The 18,841-nt window shown below is 42.2% G+C and overlaps 1 protein-coding gene across 10 annotated transcripts in view; it reads right to left on the bottom strand.

Moving 5' to 3' along the window:
• Positions 1-438: 438 nt before the first annotated feature.
• Positions 439-18,841, bottom strand: part of caskb (calcium/calmodulin-dependent serine protein kinase b) — a 37,987-nt gene continuing 19,584 nt past the window's right edge. Inside the window, exons 11-28 of one of the 10 annotated variants that reach the window (XM_051112552.1) lie at positions 17,716-17,733; positions 17,269-17,390; positions 14,852-14,929; positions 14,292-14,372; positions 11,138-11,326; positions 10,060-10,138; positions 9,871-9,956; positions 8,341-8,421; positions 8,172-8,240; positions 7,910-7,945; positions 7,423-7,461; positions 6,723-6,919; positions 6,527-6,642; positions 4,037-4,117; positions 3,868-3,948; positions 3,586-3,788; positions 3,425-3,508; positions 439-1,589 (exon numbers count right to left, since the gene is read on the bottom strand). In XM_051112552.1, coding sequence (XP_050968509.1) covers positions 1,413-1,589; positions 3,425-3,508; positions 3,586-3,788; positions 3,868-3,948; positions 4,037-4,117; positions 6,527-6,642; positions 6,723-6,919; positions 7,423-7,461; positions 7,910-7,945; positions 8,172-8,240; positions 8,341-8,421; positions 9,871-9,956; positions 10,060-10,138; positions 11,138-11,326; positions 14,292-14,372; positions 14,852-14,929; positions 17,269-17,390; positions 17,716-17,733 — 1,817 coding nt within the window. In that variant the 3' untranslated portion in view covers positions 439-1,412. The remainder of the gene's footprint in view (positions 1,590-3,424; positions 3,509-3,585; positions 3,789-3,867; positions 3,949-4,036; positions 4,118-6,526; positions 6,643-6,722; positions 6,920-7,422; positions 7,462-7,909; positions 7,946-8,171; positions 8,241-8,340; positions 8,422-9,870; positions 9,957-10,059; positions 10,139-11,137; positions 11,327-14,291; positions 14,373-14,851; positions 14,930-17,268; positions 17,391-17,715; positions 17,734-18,841) is intronic. The other 9 variants (XM_051112554.1, XM_051112553.1, XM_051112560.1 and 6 more) reach the window with 9 other exon arrangements.

Here is an 18,841-nt window from a genome sequence, read left to right as displayed (position 1 = left end):
CAGCAGGAGGCGGCAGTGAGTGACAGCGAAGACCCGGAAGACAATGACGTCACCACCAATATATCGATCTTGTCCGATCATGTGAGCTTCACCTTTGAATGTTTTTTTTTGTTTCTTGAAAGAGAATCAAATTTAGCTGCTTTATATTTCCCTCACAAAACCAGCCGAACACGGTTTCTGTGGATAAACTCTCAGAAGAAATTATTCAGACTTTGCATTTAATAGAAATGCTGTAAAGCATTTGGCAGATCACTGCCTTTATTAGGAGTTAGTGATGTATGTGACTAAATTTAGAAGTGTTCGCTCCTGAATATTGCTATGTGAGACACCACGTGATGTGCGTGAGACTGAAACAGCGCCATCTGCTGGAGGAACATGAGCAGTTTTCAAACCATCACCATCATCATCATCACTGCCATAAAAACAACATGCATGACCTGATTTCAAAAGCAATTTACTTTTTCAACACGTGAAAGGAAATAGATAAAAAAAACAAACAAACAAACAAACAAACATACTGAAGAGCAGTTTTGTCATTTGCAGAGGAATTTACACAGGGCAATATGAAATGAAGAGTTCACACAGTCTGTTCAGTTGTTTATGCACACACTACTTCATTTCAACCGCAAATGTACGCACCATTGAAACATTTACACACAATAAAATCCTCTCGGTTTTCTCGGAGTAAAACGATAATACTCTTAAGACAGCACATTTTCTGAAATGGTCGATCTAGGAATGGATATTTTCCTCCTCGTTCCGCACAAGAAATCAAATCCAGGACAATTTACAAACACGTCACTACACAGGGCATGAGGGAAGCCGTCCGTTCAGAGTCGAGTGTGTCCGGCGCGACGATCTCCTCCCGACGGAGGGTTCACTGGGAGAGACAGACACGTCAAGAGGAAGAGGAGCAGCCGGAGGAAGAGCGCCGAGCTCTGCTGCCCTTTTGTGCAAACCTACATCTGTAAACAGAGGGGTGGATGAAACGGGCGTCGGGAGGGCAGTTCAGTTCCGTCCGTGCAAACGGTGCTCGCATGTGTGTGAGAGAGAGAGAGAGAGAGGAGGAGGAGGAGGAGGAGGAGGGGGGGGTCGGCTGTGCTTATATACTGCCAGTGGGCGGAGTCACGTAGCCACGCCCACGGGGTGGGGCTGGTGGGGGTGTTGGCTCCTCCCCCACCGCTAACTGTGCTCGTCATTGCTCTGAGACGCCGTCTCGTACATTTAAAAAGAAAACCGTATAAAATGTCATCAACCCCCCTCGTTATTAGTACAGGACCATATCTATGACTTATATATTCATATTTATAGATATTTATATATGTATAGATATATACAACGCTACCTATGCACTGGTAGTTGCCGGGATGTAAAGTCCGTCAGAGATGCGTGTGTGTGTGTGTGTGTGATGGCTAGTACACCCAGGACACGGGCACCCACTGCGCGGTGCTGGACACCAGATCGATGGCCTCCTCCAGCAGGCGGATGGTGTCGTCGATCTCGTTATTGATGATCGTCTGATCGAAGTAATGCGCGTACGAGCGCTGCAGCGCCTCCGACTCCTTCTGCAGCCGCTGGAGAGACTCGTCCTGATGAGAACAGACACACAACATCAGCGAGACGCAGCGGCGACGTCACACGGCTAACAACAAAACACGCGATCTACGACAAACACGCTTCCGACTGCGAGCGAGTCGTCACACGACAGCAGCTCCGTATGTGTTCGGCCCACACCAGTTTATGCCTTTCTGTTATTGTAGAGGCACTATTATAGTTCTTATTAAGGGAGAAGTCCACTTCCAGAACAAAAATTTACACCCCCTCATCATCCAAGATGTTCATGTCTTTCTGTCTTCAGTCGTAAAGAAATTGTTTTTTTTTGAGGAAAACATTTCAAGATTTCTCTCCATACAGTGGACTGATATGGTGCCCACGAATTTGAACTTCCAAAATGCAGTTTAGATGCTACATCGCTGTTTTACCTTTTTTTGTTAAGGGCGTTTGATCTTCTTTGCACGTTCACTTTGTAAACGCTGGGTCGGTGCTTCTGCAGCGATGTAGAGCAATTTTGAAGTTGAGGTAGAAAATGAGATGGGAGTTTTTCTGTATCGAACCAGAATACACAGCGTTCAGGCACAACTAGACAATATGAGCGTTTGAGGTTAAAAAGTACATAAACTGGGATCATTTAGAGCCTTTGAAGCCGCATGTAAACTGCATTTTGGAAGTTCAAACTCTGGGCACCATATCAGTCCATTATATGGAGAAAAATCCTGAAATGTTTTGCTCAAAAAACATAATTTCTTTACGACTGAAGAAAGAAAGACATGAACATCCTGGATGACAAGGGGGTGAGTACATTATATGTAAATCTTTGTTCTGGATGTGAACTTCTCCTTTAATATTTTGAATCTGTTTTTATTTTTATTTAGTTTATTTATTTTATTTTAATTTTAGTAATTTTGTTGTGTTTTTGTCATTTGTGGTAGTTTTTCTTAAATATATAGTTGTCTATATAGTTATTAATTTTATTTCAGTTTTAGTTATTGTTGTACATCCAGTTCAACTAAATTAAAATGAACAATGTTGCCTTCACAACTAGCTGAAATAATGTTTTTTATTCTTCATTTCACTTCAGGTAACATTTATTTTATTAAGTTTATATTTATTTATTATTCATTATTTAGTAGTTTTGACCCTGATTTGTATAGACCAGGGGTGGTGAACTCCGGTCCTGGAGAGCCGCAGCCCTGCAGAGTTCAGCTCCAACCCTAATAAAAACTCACCTGCCTGTATCTTTCCAGTAACTCTTCAGACCTTGATTAGCTTGTTCAGGTGCGTCTGATTAGGGTTGAAGCAAAATTATGCAGGGCTGTGGCTCTCCAGGACCGACGTTCGCCACCCCCGGTATAGACCATGGGTGCCCAAACTCTGTCCTGGAGGGCCCGTGTCCTGCAGAGTTTAGCTAATCAAGCTATTGCTAGGCATACTAGAAACTTCCTGGCAGGTGTGTCGAGGCAAGTTGGAGCTAAACTCTGCAGGACCCCGGCCCTTTCAGAGTTTGGGCACCCCTGGTATAGTCATAAATTACATTTCAAGTATAACTAAAAATGATTTGGACGCTGAATTTTATCCAGACACGAAGCACTGATCTGTGCGCACGCATGCATTCTGATGCACCAGTCGCACATTAAAATATGCACAAATTCAAACGGAGGAGACTGATAATCGTGTGGCCGATGGCGGAGCGGCTGTCACGAGCGACCGCGCTGGCTCACGTCTTTACTTACAGGCAGTTTTCTGCACCATCTAGGGAGCTGCGAGCAGCGCAAGAAGAAAAAAAATGAACACACAGAAACACGCATGCAGCATGCAACGGAACGTGACGGCCGGGACGTCCTGTGAGGAGACGTCCAGCGCTCACCTCGTTCATCGCGGGAGTGATAGTCGGTGCTGCGATGAAGATGACGTATGGCGCAAACTCGGCCGTCCGCAAAACCTTCAGCGCCTGTGAAAACACAACAGGAGCGCGTCAGAGAGAGAGACACGGCAGGAGAGCGTGCGAGCGAGACGACGCGGCCGTACCTGCGGCTCCACGTCCAGGATGGCCACCATGCCCTGCTCGTGGATCTTGCGGATGGTCTCGAGGCGCGTGCCGTACATGGCGTCCTCGTGGCTGCCGTACTCCAGGTAATCGTTGTTGGAGATGTCCTGCATCATCTGGTCATGTGACACGAAGTAGTAGTTCTTCCCGTTCTCCTCGTCCTTCTTCGGAGGTCTGGTCGTGTCTGTCGGGAGAGAGCGAGCGGTCAATGCACAGGCGGTTCGCGGCGAGCCGCATCTCACGCCGGACGGCGCGTGTCTTACGTGGAATGGGGTAGGCGAATCTGTCGGGATGTTTTGCGATGAGCGTGTTCTTGATGTGCCTCCGGCCGACGCCATGAGCTCCTGCGGACACACGGATCAGCGGCGCCGTTACTCGACTGAGCTGAATAACAATGAGCTGAAACAGACTGGAGCGCGTCAGAGATCTTACCCAGCAGCACCAGCGTTTTCCTCTTGAACGCCGGCAGCTTCACCACCTCTTCGTACGTCACGAGATCTAGTTGGTCAAAGACTGGAAGAACGAGAGACCTGGATCAGTGAGGACCGCGTGACGCCTGACGGCCGTTCGTGTCGATCAGCGGGAAACATTGAGATGTGATGAGAGCTGGTGAGATGAGCTCAGGGTTTGCTTTAAGATGACTTTTGATTAGAGAAATGAGGCGAGATTCTGCCCTCACCGACTCGACCTCACGGAACATGAAATGCGACGTTTAGCAGAATGTTCACTCTGCCCTTTCACAGAAGATTCATCGTAAATACTTTACATTTCCACGTTTCTCACCAAAGATGAGCAGGAACATTCTGCCGAACATCCCGTCTGTGTTCCTGCGCTCACACGGGCTCGGAGCGACACGAGGGCGAGTAAATGACGGCGGAATGTTCACTAGTGAGGGTGAATTGCTCCGGTAAAGCTGGAATACACTACAGCACATCTGCCCTGATTCACAGTCATCTGATGAAAATCAGACTAGTCTTCAGATTTTAGTTGACTGATTTCACAGAAAATCATGGGACACAGACTGTCAGATTATATTAAAATTCTTCGATGTTGAGCTGATTTTAGATCACATTATTTGATTTCTGTGTGAAAGCATTACTTAAATGATGAGGTCAGGCAGGTACAGTGTTAATCAGATGAAATCATACGACTTGTAGTTACGGTTAGTTCTTGTTTAGTACATGTCTTAACTCATCATTACTTCAAATTAAAGTAATCTTAAATCTTAGTGCGTGGTTATTCGTGTGTTCAGATGTGACAGTGGTGTAGTGTGTTCCGGCAGTGAAAGTCATCAGTGCTGTTCGACATGACGTGACTGTGAGGAAGTTCTAGAATCCTCACAGGAAGTGACTGAAGCTTCAAGGCAACACAACATGGTCACAGTCGAATGATTTCAAAACTAAAATCTCACAAAAACACTAAACTCATTACAGTACTAGCTGACACGGGTAACAAACAACAAGTCAAAACACAACAACTGTTTGTTACTTAAGCAAAAGGAGATCGACACGATTAGTTACTTACATGCGGGAGGCCATTAAAGGGAGACAGCGTGTAAAATGGACAGGGGTCAGTTAAACACACATTACCAACACACACAACACACATGAGCAGTGCTGGAGACAACAACGACACACATGCTGCTGAACACACGCATGAGACATGCGCTCACGGACAAACACACTCATCCAGCACACACACACTGCTGTTACACAACATCACAATCATCAGAATAAGAGACATCATCAGAGACAAAAGAGACGCTTCACTCCATTTTGTTTTGGCCACTGCACATGGAGTCATGGGATTGTGATTACATCATCACTACGAGACATCATCTAGAGTCCGTGAGGTCATTGTGTCGAGGTGAGCGGTGTGATGTCGTGGCCTTGAGATCCTGATGCAAGAACGACACTCTCAACACAATTTTAATGAGCAAACAAACTTGTGATACCATAGAAACATGGAATTATCAAAAAAAAATAAGATCATTAACAAAATAACATTTTATTTAGAATTAAGAATGACAGCATTAATACAAGGCTACACATTATATTATATATTATGTCTTGTTCCTGTGACATCATTAAAATTATTAATGATTATATTAAATTGATATATTAAAATATTATTTTTAGATATCTTTGGGCCACTATACTTTTTCACATGGCCATGAGTTTAGAATGTAAATAAATAAAAGTCTTCCTTTTTAAAGGTATTGATTTTTTTTATGGGATTTTAAAATGTATATGTAGAGCAGTCAGTATGGACAATTATAAAGATATCATTAGTGTTTTGCTTTGCAAATAAATAAGCGTTTTTCTATTATTCATTTATCTGAATCACAACACAACGTCTTCACGTCGCAACTCTACAATGAGTGTCGTAACTGTGACAAAATGATCATGTGAACTCTAAATAATATCTTGTGGCCACGACATATTAATAAGATCACACTCCCATGAGTTCATGTCGTGGCCTCAATAAAACTGAAGTGAAACGTGTCCTGATCAGCAGCGAATCAGACAGTGATTCTGTCAGTGATGTTCAGTGTGTGTCAGTAGGTGGCAGCGTCTCTCTGATCTGATCTTGTGTCAGTAGGTCACAAAGCCGCTCCCCACAATGTCAAAAATTTCAGGCTTTACTATCCTTGTGGGGACATTTGTTCCCCACAATGTAGCAAAAACAAGTACACACACACACACACACACACACACACACTCTTCAGCAGCTACAGACATGCAGTCTCAGAGATTTACAGTCAATATTCATGAAAATATTCTTTAAAATAAATCATTTGGTGTTATTTACTTACCCATTTCAGATGATTACAGAGCTCTATTTAAAACAGTCAGTCTGTGTGTGTGTGTGTGATTATTCTGCTCATGTCATGATGATGATGAACCGTCCGCTGCTCATTACCTGCGTTGTGTTTGGCTAAGTATTTGTCTTTGTACTGTTTCTTCTTCTTGCCGAACCACGTGCAGCTGGCCTGCTGCTCCTGCTTGGTCTTCTCCATCGCTATACACGCCACACGCCTGAAGACAAACACACACACACGCATGAGACGATGCCGGCGGCGCGCTCGCACGAGTCCAGCTGTGATCCGCGTTCTCACCACTCCTGCAGCTCCGGCGAGGGAATGAGGCCCGCCGTGCCGTTCTTGGTGTTCTCCAGTTTGCCCTGCCACCAGTTATGATCGTCCTTACTGATGATCTGAATGATGTCGCCCACCCGGAAACGGATGCCGGCCTCTTTACAGGGAATCAGGTCGTCTTTAGCGGGATCGTACTCGAACTGCGCTCGAACGTAAATCTGCAGAAACACACGGGTGAGGGTTAGAAAAAAAACGACGTGACAACCGTCCACTCATCACTTAATCTAGTAAAGCTTATAACTAGGGCCATCCAACGACTGAAATCTGATTGATATCCAGTTAAAACTGTTCAATTCAGATCTGCGTTGTTTCACATTTTGTCATTTTATGTAACTGAATTAAATTCACAGATGGAACTGACAGCCCTAGTTATAATGTAACTGCGTATAACTTACACACACACACACACACACAGTGTCAACCAATCAGATGTGAGCAAACCCCACTGACGGACAGCATGGGCGTGTCTAAGAGGCCAGTCGGCTGTGCGGGGGGGGGGCCAATCACACTACTAGGACGGACACAGACGTGATTGGCAGGTGGGTTAGTGTCATGTACCACCACTATGGGATGCTGGGAGTCTATAAGCACCAACTAGAGAAGCAAAGCCTGATGGGAAATGAACCCGGCTCAACGGCTCTACTGGATCTGAGAAACTCACCTTCCGAGACATTTTATCCTTGACTGCAGGTCTGGAGATCTGAGGGTTTGAAAGCATCACACACACACACACACACACACACATCATGCAGTAGAACAGACGTGGACGGGAAATGGCAGGACGGTGCAGGAATCGCATTATCAAGCAGTAGGGTGACGGGATGGGCTTTAAAGGCCTATTCACACCCAACACAGACTTCTCTTTCAAACATAAATATGCATTCAAAACTTCACATGTTGATGGTTTCATCCATCAGCTACAAAAAAATCTCCCGAGCAAGATCTCTAGCCTGGTTTTTAGATTTAAGGAAGCGAGAGACCGATCGCTTTCGTTCAGGTACGTGAACTTTTCTCAGAATGAAAAAAAGGAAGATTAAAATTGGAAAGCCACACAGTGTCACGCGTGCTTCTCGGTGTGAAGAGATCTTCAGGTGGAGCAGCGGAGACACACAGACAGACACAGGTGTGACGGCAACACGGACTCTCACCTGTCTTCCTTTGGGCTGGATAGTGGACGGCAGATCCTGCACAGACAAGTTATTACCTTTAGAAATCATTCCGTTACTAAATTAACTATTAGTTTCAGACATAAATGTTCTGTTTTGAAAAAGCTGATGGGCTCAAACTGTTAAAACACATCAATGTCACAATAATGTTTACTGTCCAGAGTATTGCAAGAAAAGGCCAAAATCTTCATCTGAACCCATAATGCATTAGTGAGCGTGTGCTGTGGTTCATTCCGAGTCTTACTAAGATGGAGCTGGTGACGCTGGAGTGGCCGTTCGCAGGAGACTGTCTGGACAGATCGGGGGAATCTTTCTGAAACGCCAGAGTAAAACAGAGTCAGAGACGCTGGTGTGGTGTGATGTGTACATGTAGTGTTGATATTCCACGAGTGACCAGCGTGTGGCGCTCTGACCGAATCACTCACATCACAGGACAGAGACTGACTGCGGTAACTGGGCACGATTTTGAAGGTGATGCTGCCTCGCATCTCCCGCTGTTAGAAAACAAAACACAGACACGTGACTAAAACTGACTGCTGATGCAAACACATCAACCAAAAGTGCAGAATCAGAAATGTATTTGGGGGACAAATTTGTACCTAGAAGTGAACTGAACCTGACAAAACCTCATATTGGGGACGTGCTTGTTTGTAAAAAAAAATAATAATTTTTTTTACTGTAACAATGCAACCGTTTTCTGTCAGGGTCAGTGTGCGATTAAAGTATTTATAACTAGCCGTATATATAAAAAGGAAGTCCATGTAATGTCCTCATTTAGAAAGTGGAGCAAATGTGTGTGTCTCACCTGTGCTTTCAACATTAAATCAACATACTGAATGTTATAGGCCTGGATTCACAGACAGGATTGGGCTGTATTTCATTTAGGACATTTAAATAGTTTTTATAAATGTTCCTTAGGAAAAAAAAAAAAAAAACATTACTGGTGTGCATCTTGAGACAAAAATATGGCACTGACATATTTTAAGAAATGCCAGTTCAAGATCCTTTCAGTTAAAACAGCCCAGTCATGCATTTCATTCTGGGACTAGACTAGACTAGATAATGTCTGTTCTGTTGACATGTTGTTGTCTTTACCCCCTTTCACACATCCTGGTAATTACCGGTAAATTACCGTTAAGAGATCATGTGTGAATAGAACCTTTTCAAATATACCAGTAAGGGTGGTTGTAACATTACCAGTAAATTGCCAGAATGATGGTGTGTGTGTGAACGTGGAATGAGGATTACTGGTATGAGCACACAGAACGCGCTGATGAATAAAGTCTGCTTTGGTCCACGTTGGCCAATCGTAGCGTTCTTATAGAGATGACACGATTACTCTGAGCAGTTTCCAAAGCTCCACTACTTTTTAAAATTAGTTTCTCTATATAAATTATGCGCTTGACGGACATCTTTCCCTGTTGCGACTCGTCTCGAATCTTTTTCAAGTAGTGGAGCTTTGCGCTCGAGACCCGGCCTTCTTTTCCATTCATCAGCGCTGCAGTTGGAGACACTATTATGCGCTTCTCGGGTTTAAGAGCAAAACAGTGTTCTGTTTGATCATCCCCTTATGCTTGTCACTGACACTTTGTTGGACAGATAGTGAAACTGAAGCGCTTCTGCTGATATCACAGAATTTACCAGCCTTTTGGTGCTGTTGTGAACTGTGGTGTGACTGGTCTCTCACTGTTAAAAAGTCAAAACGCCATTGCCTGTGTGAACAGCATATTTCTGTGTTTACCAGTAAAATCATACTGTGAGAAAGGGGCTATTGATTAAATACATTATGATAACTAGTTAACCAGGTTTATAGTGGGGAGAGGAGGACTAGAGGAAAATTATTAGTCTGTTTGGTTTACTGAGATAGTTACCACTGGTAACCAGTGACTCAGAGTGTTTGTTTTACTAGTGTTGTTTTGTTCTGCTTTCACTCTCACACACACCAGCATCTTCTGCAGCTGCTCCACCGTCTGATTGGCGACACTGATACCGTTGATTTCGCGAATCTCGTCTCCGACGTGCAGCGTCCCTGAGAAACGACATCGTACATGAGCACGCACACGCACACACACGCACACACACACACGCACGACAAACAGAGTTCACGTCGGTCACGTTAGCATCAGCCGTACCCTGTCTGTGGATCATCCCGCCGTGCATGATTCTGGCCACGATGCAGTGGTTCAGATCGTTCATCTTCAGAGTGATGCCCTGTCAACACACAATCACACCCATTATGTCAGCACCCATCCACCCGCAGCGCTTCATTTCGCTCCCACGGTCTATCGCACCAGCATCACAAACGTCCCTCACGTGGGGGTTTCAGCGTCTCGCGTCAGACGTCCCGACTGAATCCAAGAGTTAAAGTCACACAAAAATACTGTGAAATCCTGCTGAATTTAACCTTCATAACTGATGAACTTCACAGTGATTGAACTGAACTGATCTGAATCGCTACGGTCTACAGTGGAGCTGCTCATCACAGAATTGAAACCGTTTTATACTTGATGAACTTTACAGCTCTTGATCTGAACTAAACAGAAGGTCTGAATATGTTTTTACAGAAAATTAGGAATTGTCTCACATTTGAAGAAGTTTGCACCAGATTCTGTAACTTTGTTGTTTACTTCTGTGAAGCTGCTTTGAAACGATCTGTAGTGTATAAAGCCTGACAGAATTAAATGTGACTCAACTTGAGAGTAATAGTTGTGTCAGTCTGAACTGATATAATTGACTGTTTTATTGCACACTTTGCATGCAACACCATTAACACACAATCTTCCACCCTATAACCAATGGAAAATTTAATCACACTGTGACACGCAGATGAGTTTATTGCTAGAAGGCAATAAATTCATTTTTCACAATGTATGCATTTGCTTTTATACATATTTTTTATGTGAATTTTTTTTTTTTTTATCTCTCACAAGACCACTTTTTTTGTTGTTGTTTTTTTGTTTTTTTTTAAAAATAAAAGGGTTGCAATGCTCACATGAAATCATTGCAAAATAAAACAGCTCATAAAACATTTAGTTTGAGCTCCAGAGCAAACTGGCTTTTTGTTTTAAGTCTATATTGGGCCTGATCATGGAAAGCGATATAGTGTAGTGTTACTGGTCACATCATTCTGTTAGAGTCTGTTATAAACAAGAGCTTATTTTAGAATATCTGACACCGGTCGCAATAACACGAGCGTGTGTGATTCGGTACCATGGGCTCGTCCGTGTTCTTCTGGAACTGCACCAGGCGCACACGCGTGACGTTCTCCAGGTCCATGTCTCCGTTGACGCTCTCGGGCGAGTCTCCGTTTAGATACGGGGACGTGGGCGGAGGCGTCACTCGCAGGGCCTCGTCACTGTAAACCTCATGAGCCACAACATCGTGCGTCTGCAGCAGCGCCTGCGACAGAAACAGCACAGTCAGCATCTGCAGCGTCAAACACTCATCTCTGAACTAAAGCGTCCATCAGCATCTGTGTGGATCACATCACATCCGCACCGACGGCGTCAGCACAAACCCCAATCGTTAAAAAAGAAAACAAATTCACAAACAGCCACAACTGCGACAGGAACACGACACAGAGTTCATGCATCAAGTGTGTGCATAAAAATCCATTACACTCTCCACATCTGCGGTTTTTCACTTGTTAGGTGTGTGTGTGTGTAAAGTGTGATAGTGTGACCATTTCTTTATTTGGTCACTACGGTGATAACAGGATCATCTCACATCTGAGCAGAAAACAAAACCACACGGCAGAGAAACACTTCTAACACTTCAGATTCGCAATAACCATTTGAAGCGGCAATGCAGAAACTAAACAGCTTCAAAAGAAACTAAATTCCTTTCTAACTGTTGAAATTTCACATTGTTTACTTTGTGTAGGTAAAATCTAAAAAAATTTTTTACACTAAATTTTAACATTTTAAATTTGCAAAAGTTTTTGCAGTAAAAACAAACATGAACGAACAATCCTGTATTGATTAATTCACATTAATCTGCATTAGTGCATGCTGTAGAAGTCTCATTCATCGTTAGCTCATGAATTAACTAATGCTAACAAACATTATTGTAATATCAAATATTATAAACACATTCTCCCGTCTGGACTATGATGGGAATCAGCAGAAAAAAGTAGTGATATATAATGAAGTACAACAAATACAGTGTTTATAAAGAATCATCCTCAAAAACTGTAAAAGTGAACAATATAGACTGATCATTGCTTAATTATCATGTTAGTTTGTTATTAAAGCAGGTAATTGTCATGTGAAGGTGTGTATCAGATCTCTCTCCTAAACACACTTTACAGCAGGATCACACTCAAATCTCTTCAACATAAATCAAGTACGCCAAGAAGCAGCTGCTATCCCAGAATTCCTCACCTGCGTTTTCCAGAGCAGGTACTGTGTGTCCGTGTTCACAGCGTGTGTGTAAAACTCCATGAGCAAATCGGACGAGCCGCGGATCTTCCCTCTTTTAACACTTTCTCTGCTCACGTCTCTCTGCAGTGTTTTCCTCAATCTGACGTCTGCTCTATAACGCCACCCTCCACACACACACACACACACACACACACACACACACACACACACCCACACCTGCTGCCGCGGCTCATCCTGTCTCCCTCAGTGACCTGTGTCTCCGTGGAAACGCCCTCATCCTGATCAGCCCGGCTGCATTAAAGCTCGGCCGGCTGTTGAAGCAGCTGCTCGTTTCATTTAGAGTTTAAGTGGCTTGACATGAAAAGACCAACGTCAATATTTCGCACCAAAATCAAAAGTGAGAGACATGAAACTATATTTAGCATAAAGAAAGTGAAGCCCAATTATAGGACCATTAGGAGGGTTTTTTTTTTCCAGTGTGACATTATTTTCATGACAATTAAATAATTTCAACCCAAACATTCTCATTACTGTAATGCAGACAAAACGATCTACAGTTAATAGCGGAAAAAGAATATATCATGCTAGAATATGTTGTTCTGATTTTAAATTATAGGGGTTTCTGCAGGTTTTTATAAAAGTACATACCTTTTTTAAAAATAAAATATAATGTAGAAATTGAAGAAAAGACATTGTCAATGTGTTCTATAAATATAAATGGAAACACAATGAGTTGACACTTCAGCATTTGAAAGAACTTCTCAGTTAATAACTTTAACTATTTCATCAAATATACAGCTTGATGCTTAAATAGCTCACAAATATATAAGAAAAATACACAAATGTTTTTTGTTTTTTGTTTTTTTATGAGAAATTAATCAAAATAAAGTTTATGATCAAAACAAGAATAAATGTCTGCCAAAGGGTTTAGAAAAATCTATTTAATTCAAGTTTTCATTCCCCATTCAGGGTTCCCACACCTTGGTTAACTTCAAATTCAAGGACCATTCATGGACTTTCCAGGTCCAACACCCTCAAATTCAAGGACTGAATGTGGTGAGAACAAAGTTACGTCGTGTTACTTTGTAAGACACACTGTCACAGTGTTCATGCGTCAAACACAATTACGCAAGAAGTTTTTTTTTTGTGCATTTACTTTGGCCATATGACAGAGATCTGATATTCTATTTGTCGAATTTCTGTTTTGCATAAAACTGAAGAATATTCAGTATGTCCTATACTGTATTCTAAAACGATCTTATATTAACTTTCGCATGAATTTTATTTAAAAAAAAAAAGGTTAGGCCGGAGAGAATATGTAATTCAAGCAGTTTCAAGGACCCGTATCCATGTAGGTTTATTTTCACAAACTTTCCAAGGCCTTAAATTTTTTTTTAGATTCAAAAACTTTCAAGGAATTCAAGGACCCGTGGGAACCCTGCCCATTAACAGATATTTGTTCTAGTTTTAAACAAACTCATAAAAGATTTCATCTCTTGATTTTGCATGTCCAGTAAATTTAACTTCATTTAAGGATGTTTAGATATTTTTACTGGAAAACAAGACAAGAATACTGAGGATTGTATTATTTTTAGCAATGCATGCAACATCTGATGGCATGACTTTATGAATGAAAGACTAAAGAATGAATTAAGACCATTTTAAAGCCACATTAAGACTTGTTCCCTGGACTCACGGGTGGAACATTTTATTGTCATGAAATAATGTGACAATAATAAACAGTCATAAGTAGGTTTGATTATGATCAATTAAAATATATTACTGGTTTTGAGGTGAGATATGACCTGGACATTCTTTCCTAAGCATCTGTTTAATTTTTTTTTATAAACGTCCATATCTGGAGGAGGCTCATGTCGCTGACACTTTGTGCACGGAATGCATCTGAATGAGTCAACCCGAAACAGTTTTTGTGGTTTTCATCTGAGCTCGAACAAAGCGATGCGTCCGACTGCTTCACTCACCATGAAATGCGGCTGTGTCAGAATTCTCTTCAGCTCTTTTGCCTCCATGTTCTCAGGATAACAGGAGATCGTCTCCAACACCTGCGGAGAAACGCGGTTTACAGCGGAGAAATAGACGCATGCACAATTATAATATTAGAAATTATGTTAATGTATTTAGGAAGCTCAAGTATTATTAAATAAAACCAACTGAGTGTTACATGATGAACCCTCATATTCTGATCCATTTAACTTCAACTGATTATGAATTAATAACAGACGCTAGGACGCTCGAAGGCAGACGTTCAGATGTCCGTCAGTGATCTCAGCGCTCTGATGGAGTCTCCCTAAGCACAGAACATGAGGGTTTATTCTGCTAGATATGAAGCATGTGAACATGAATCTGGCAGCACGCGTGTGTTATTACAGGCCACGCTCAGCCGCATACAGTGTGTGACGGGTCCCTGGCGCGCGCGCGTGTCCGTCAGACGCTCCCGGAGCTGAAAGAGGTCGAAGACTCCTGCGTTAGAGGAGCACGTGCAGTCAAAGAGAGGAGACGGCGAGCGTGCGGCGTTACGCACCTCTTTGGCTCGCTGGACGGCGTCGCTGGGCGGATTCCTGATCTGGGGCGACGAGCGGGTGTTAATCTTATCGTACAGCTGAAACACACACACAGATCAATTCATCAGTGAAACCATCAGCTGAACGCATGTATCTCATGATCTAGAAACACACTCGTATGTTTATATCAGGCAATCTCTCTCACAGAATGAACTACATTTGAACAGATGCTCTTAATCAAACATTTTCCCACAGTTTGTGTTGTTGATCGGTGTCACTCTTCAAAACAAACAACATTCGCCCCGTAAACACGCATGTGCACATACATAGCGAGCCCAGAGACGGATTGCTCAGTTGGGGACTTGATTGCACTGACACTATTTGAACTGAACTGATCTGGACGATGACGTCACTGAACCAGTAATCAACTGAATTTATCAGAAAATATCTGTATTGTTAAAAGTGCTTTACAAATAAAGGTGACGACACACACACACGTTCGTGCTGACATCAACCGACATGAGTATGTCTGTCTGAAGATTCTAAAAACATTAACTTGACACTAGTGATGAGCTGAATAAGAGGCCTTGTTTTCTGAGAAACAGATCAAAAGTTTATCATCAAAACAAAAACAAATACCTGCCAGTGGAGTCAGAAAAATTACATTTAAATGGAAAACAAGTTCTCATTCCTCACTAACAGATGTTTGTTTTGTCTCCTAAACTAGAAATATATATTTAAAAAAATAAATAAATAAATAATAAAAAAAACAGACTTTTACATGCACACAAGAAACTTTTTGTGCTCTCGAAAAACTTTTTGGATGTGTTTTCTGCATCACTATAAATAAAAAAAAAAAGAGCATGGATGCAAAGGAATTAACAGAAATGTGCTTGCTCAAAATTTGGCTCTTCTTCATATTGTACCTCTAATATCAAGGCATAATGTTCAATTTAACACATCTTCTGTGTCAGAGGAGAAACCATGACACAAAATGGGCTGATGACAAAATTAACCAAGGATCTATAAAAGACCGGTACTGTAAAAAGTGTTTAAAATTTGGCTTTCATTAAGGCAGTAGGCCATATTTTAAGGCCATAGGTTTCTTTAACGCATAATTTGTGGAGGCCAAGAAACCATACCACGAAATGGGCTGATGGCACAACAGCATAAATGGATCAGTGCGAAGGGGCCTTGAGGCTATGTAATACGGTGCTAAGAATATTGTGAGAAGAAACTCAAAATGCTTATAACCTGCATTTTACGTAATCAAAAAAAAAAAAAAATGCATATTTGACAATCACTAAAGAATCACTAAACAGCCGCCATGAAATCTCGCTTCTTGTACAATAAATTTATTTTCATTAAATTCTTTATTTTCTTTTATAAAACCTAAATAGTAGCAAAAGTCTGGAAAACAAATATTTTTCCATACTCTGCTTTCTTTTTTTCCCATACTTTTCCAAACCCTGTAGGAATCCTGTTTTTAAGCCTTAAATAGTGGAAAGAAATGTTATGAGAACGAACACGATGTGCCTGATTTTGCTTGTTTTTCCTGACATTTATGTGCACACACACACACACACATTCTTGCTGAGATCAGCACCATGATGAACTTTAACAGCAGTGGATCGTGTCGTGCTGCGGTCACAATCAACACACAAACACACAGTACAGAAACACAGATGCAGCTCATCACTGTCAACCTGGAAACCTGCAGGGTTTTTACAGGTGTGTGTGTGATGATGATGATGATGATGATGATGATGAAAGTTGGAAAATAAAGGGAAGTCGTCGGCTGTTCAGCAGGAGTTTTACAGACGACACATTTGACTGGTGTCTAGACAGTGGGTAGAGCGCGTCACTCTCACAACATCCATGTCAGCCTGAAACAGACGCCGCTGACGATCAAACTTACCGTAACTGAACAGACTGATGCTTCACAGATGCTGGAAGAGCTCATGAAAGTGCGCCGATGTTGTTCTGTTGTGTGATTTCTACTCTTCATTGTAAAGATTTAATGGGTTTATATAAATGTCGTTAGTAACAACATTATCATCAATCTGTCAAACACACAGAAGTGCTTTCTTTTGTTTGCCATTGACAGTCACACAAATCAAGCTCCACTGGAGCAAATTGTGTGTGTGTGTGTGTGTGTGTGTGTGTGTGAGAGAGAGATTGTATGGGTGATTGAGTAAGTGGTTTAAGAGGTTGACACTTCCTGTGTCCCCATAAACCAAATGGCTTAAAAACCTTACTAAACTATGTTTGAAAATCTGAACATGCCTGTAGTTTTGTGTGAAGGTTATGTTTAGGTGTAGGGTTAATGTTAGGGGATAGAAACCATTACAAACCATTACACCTATTGAGACTCCTGTGAACCACAAATGCAACAGAGAGTGTGTGTGTGTGTGTGTGTGTGTGTGTGTTTACTCACATCCAGCAGTGTGTGCAGATGTTGGTCCTGGAAGACGCTGTGCAGAAAGTCCAGATCTTTCTCACTGCAGTCGGTCAGCGCGTGGATCTCCTCCAGACTGTCCAGAACCTGAGACACGGCCCCTAAACACACACACACACACACACATCAGCAACACCAACAGCAGCTCACCCACCAAAACTTGTGCACATGCATGAATAATCAGACACGTCACGGAAGCCCCTGAGAACCTCCAGAAACCCAACACATGGAGATGAACATCACAGATCATACGACACACAGACATCATTCGCGTTAGTGCGGGAAATGAGAGGAGTCGTGCTTTCTGATTGTTTGAGTCGTGTTTGATCGAGTGTTTCAGTGATGGGCGGATGTGCTGAGGAACATGCAGGACGACAGACGATGAAGTTGTTTGCATGGCAAGCAGTGGCTACGTGGGATACCTACTTTCTGCAGCAAGCAATCCTAAAGTACAGGCAGCATTAGAAACAACAACACAGTGAGATTATTGAAAGAGACACAAACACAGAACCAGAACACACTATTAGCATACTAGCATTCTGCAGTATACAGCATGTGCACACTACACCCTACTACAGTACTCAGAGCACACTGCATCAGACACTGTATCCCACAACGCAACGCACCCTACACGACCCTCCAGCATGCCTAAACACATCTGACCACATCTGGTATTTCTACATAAATCGGAGTTAACAATCGTAATAACTGAAACAAATAAAACATGAAGTGCAATGTGTTGATGCAGCGTACTAATGTTTTGTTTTTAATGCACAGAGTTTCACTCGCTGTAATTCTGAAGCAGTGTGCAGTGAGCGAGCGCTCCAACCTTATGCTTCGTGAGCAGAATTTCAGTCCGTTTTGGACAAACCAGATGATATTTCTTGATCAATATTTCTCTGTATTAACTGAACTGGTGACATGAGTCTGATGACTGAATGTTTTACACATTAAGACATTCATTATGACAGATGAGCTCAGATGGCATCAAGTCACTGCCAGTGCAGCTCAATGATGTCAGCGCGGTTTTATAAAAACACGGTTTGCCGTCGAGTTCGCCATTTCTCCGACCGCTACAGAGTTAGAAAGTAGAGAGCGTAGGATGACGGCACCACCGCACAGTTACAGGAAACACAAGTTTAATTTTGCCACAGAGAAGTAGCAGCTGTTTCTCAATACAAGACCAGAAACTTCCTCTCCGTCGGACCTGCTGATGGGGCTGCAAAATTCATCTTCACGTTAGCAGAACCAGAAGACACATCTGTAAGAACAGATGAGAGCGGCACTTTCTACTTCCTACGACTCTAAAAACACTCCAGTGAAAGTTAGGCTCGAACAGATCTCGACTGCCGGAAGTGATGGACGAGACCTGAAACTAAAAATCGAATTTAAGACCTTTTTAAGAGCTGAATGCAGTTACACAACAAACCCACACAGTATCAAAATAATTTAATGCAACTAACGCAAGTTTAAATACTCAATACTAAGATGTGCTTTATCCAATATTTACATACACTGGCGGTCAAAGGTTTGTAATGTTTTTTAAAGAAGA

Source organism: Labeo rohita, chromosome 6 (assembly GCF_022985175.1).
Source record: "Labeo rohita strain BAU-BD-2019 chromosome 6, IGBB_LRoh.1.0, whole genome shotgun sequence".
NCBI classification, from domain to species: Eukaryota; Metazoa; Chordata; class Actinopteri; order Cypriniformes; family Cyprinidae; genus Labeo; species Labeo rohita.
The sequence above is the reverse complement of the archived record's forward strand: the minus strand, read 5'-3'. Positions and strand labels throughout refer to the sequence as shown.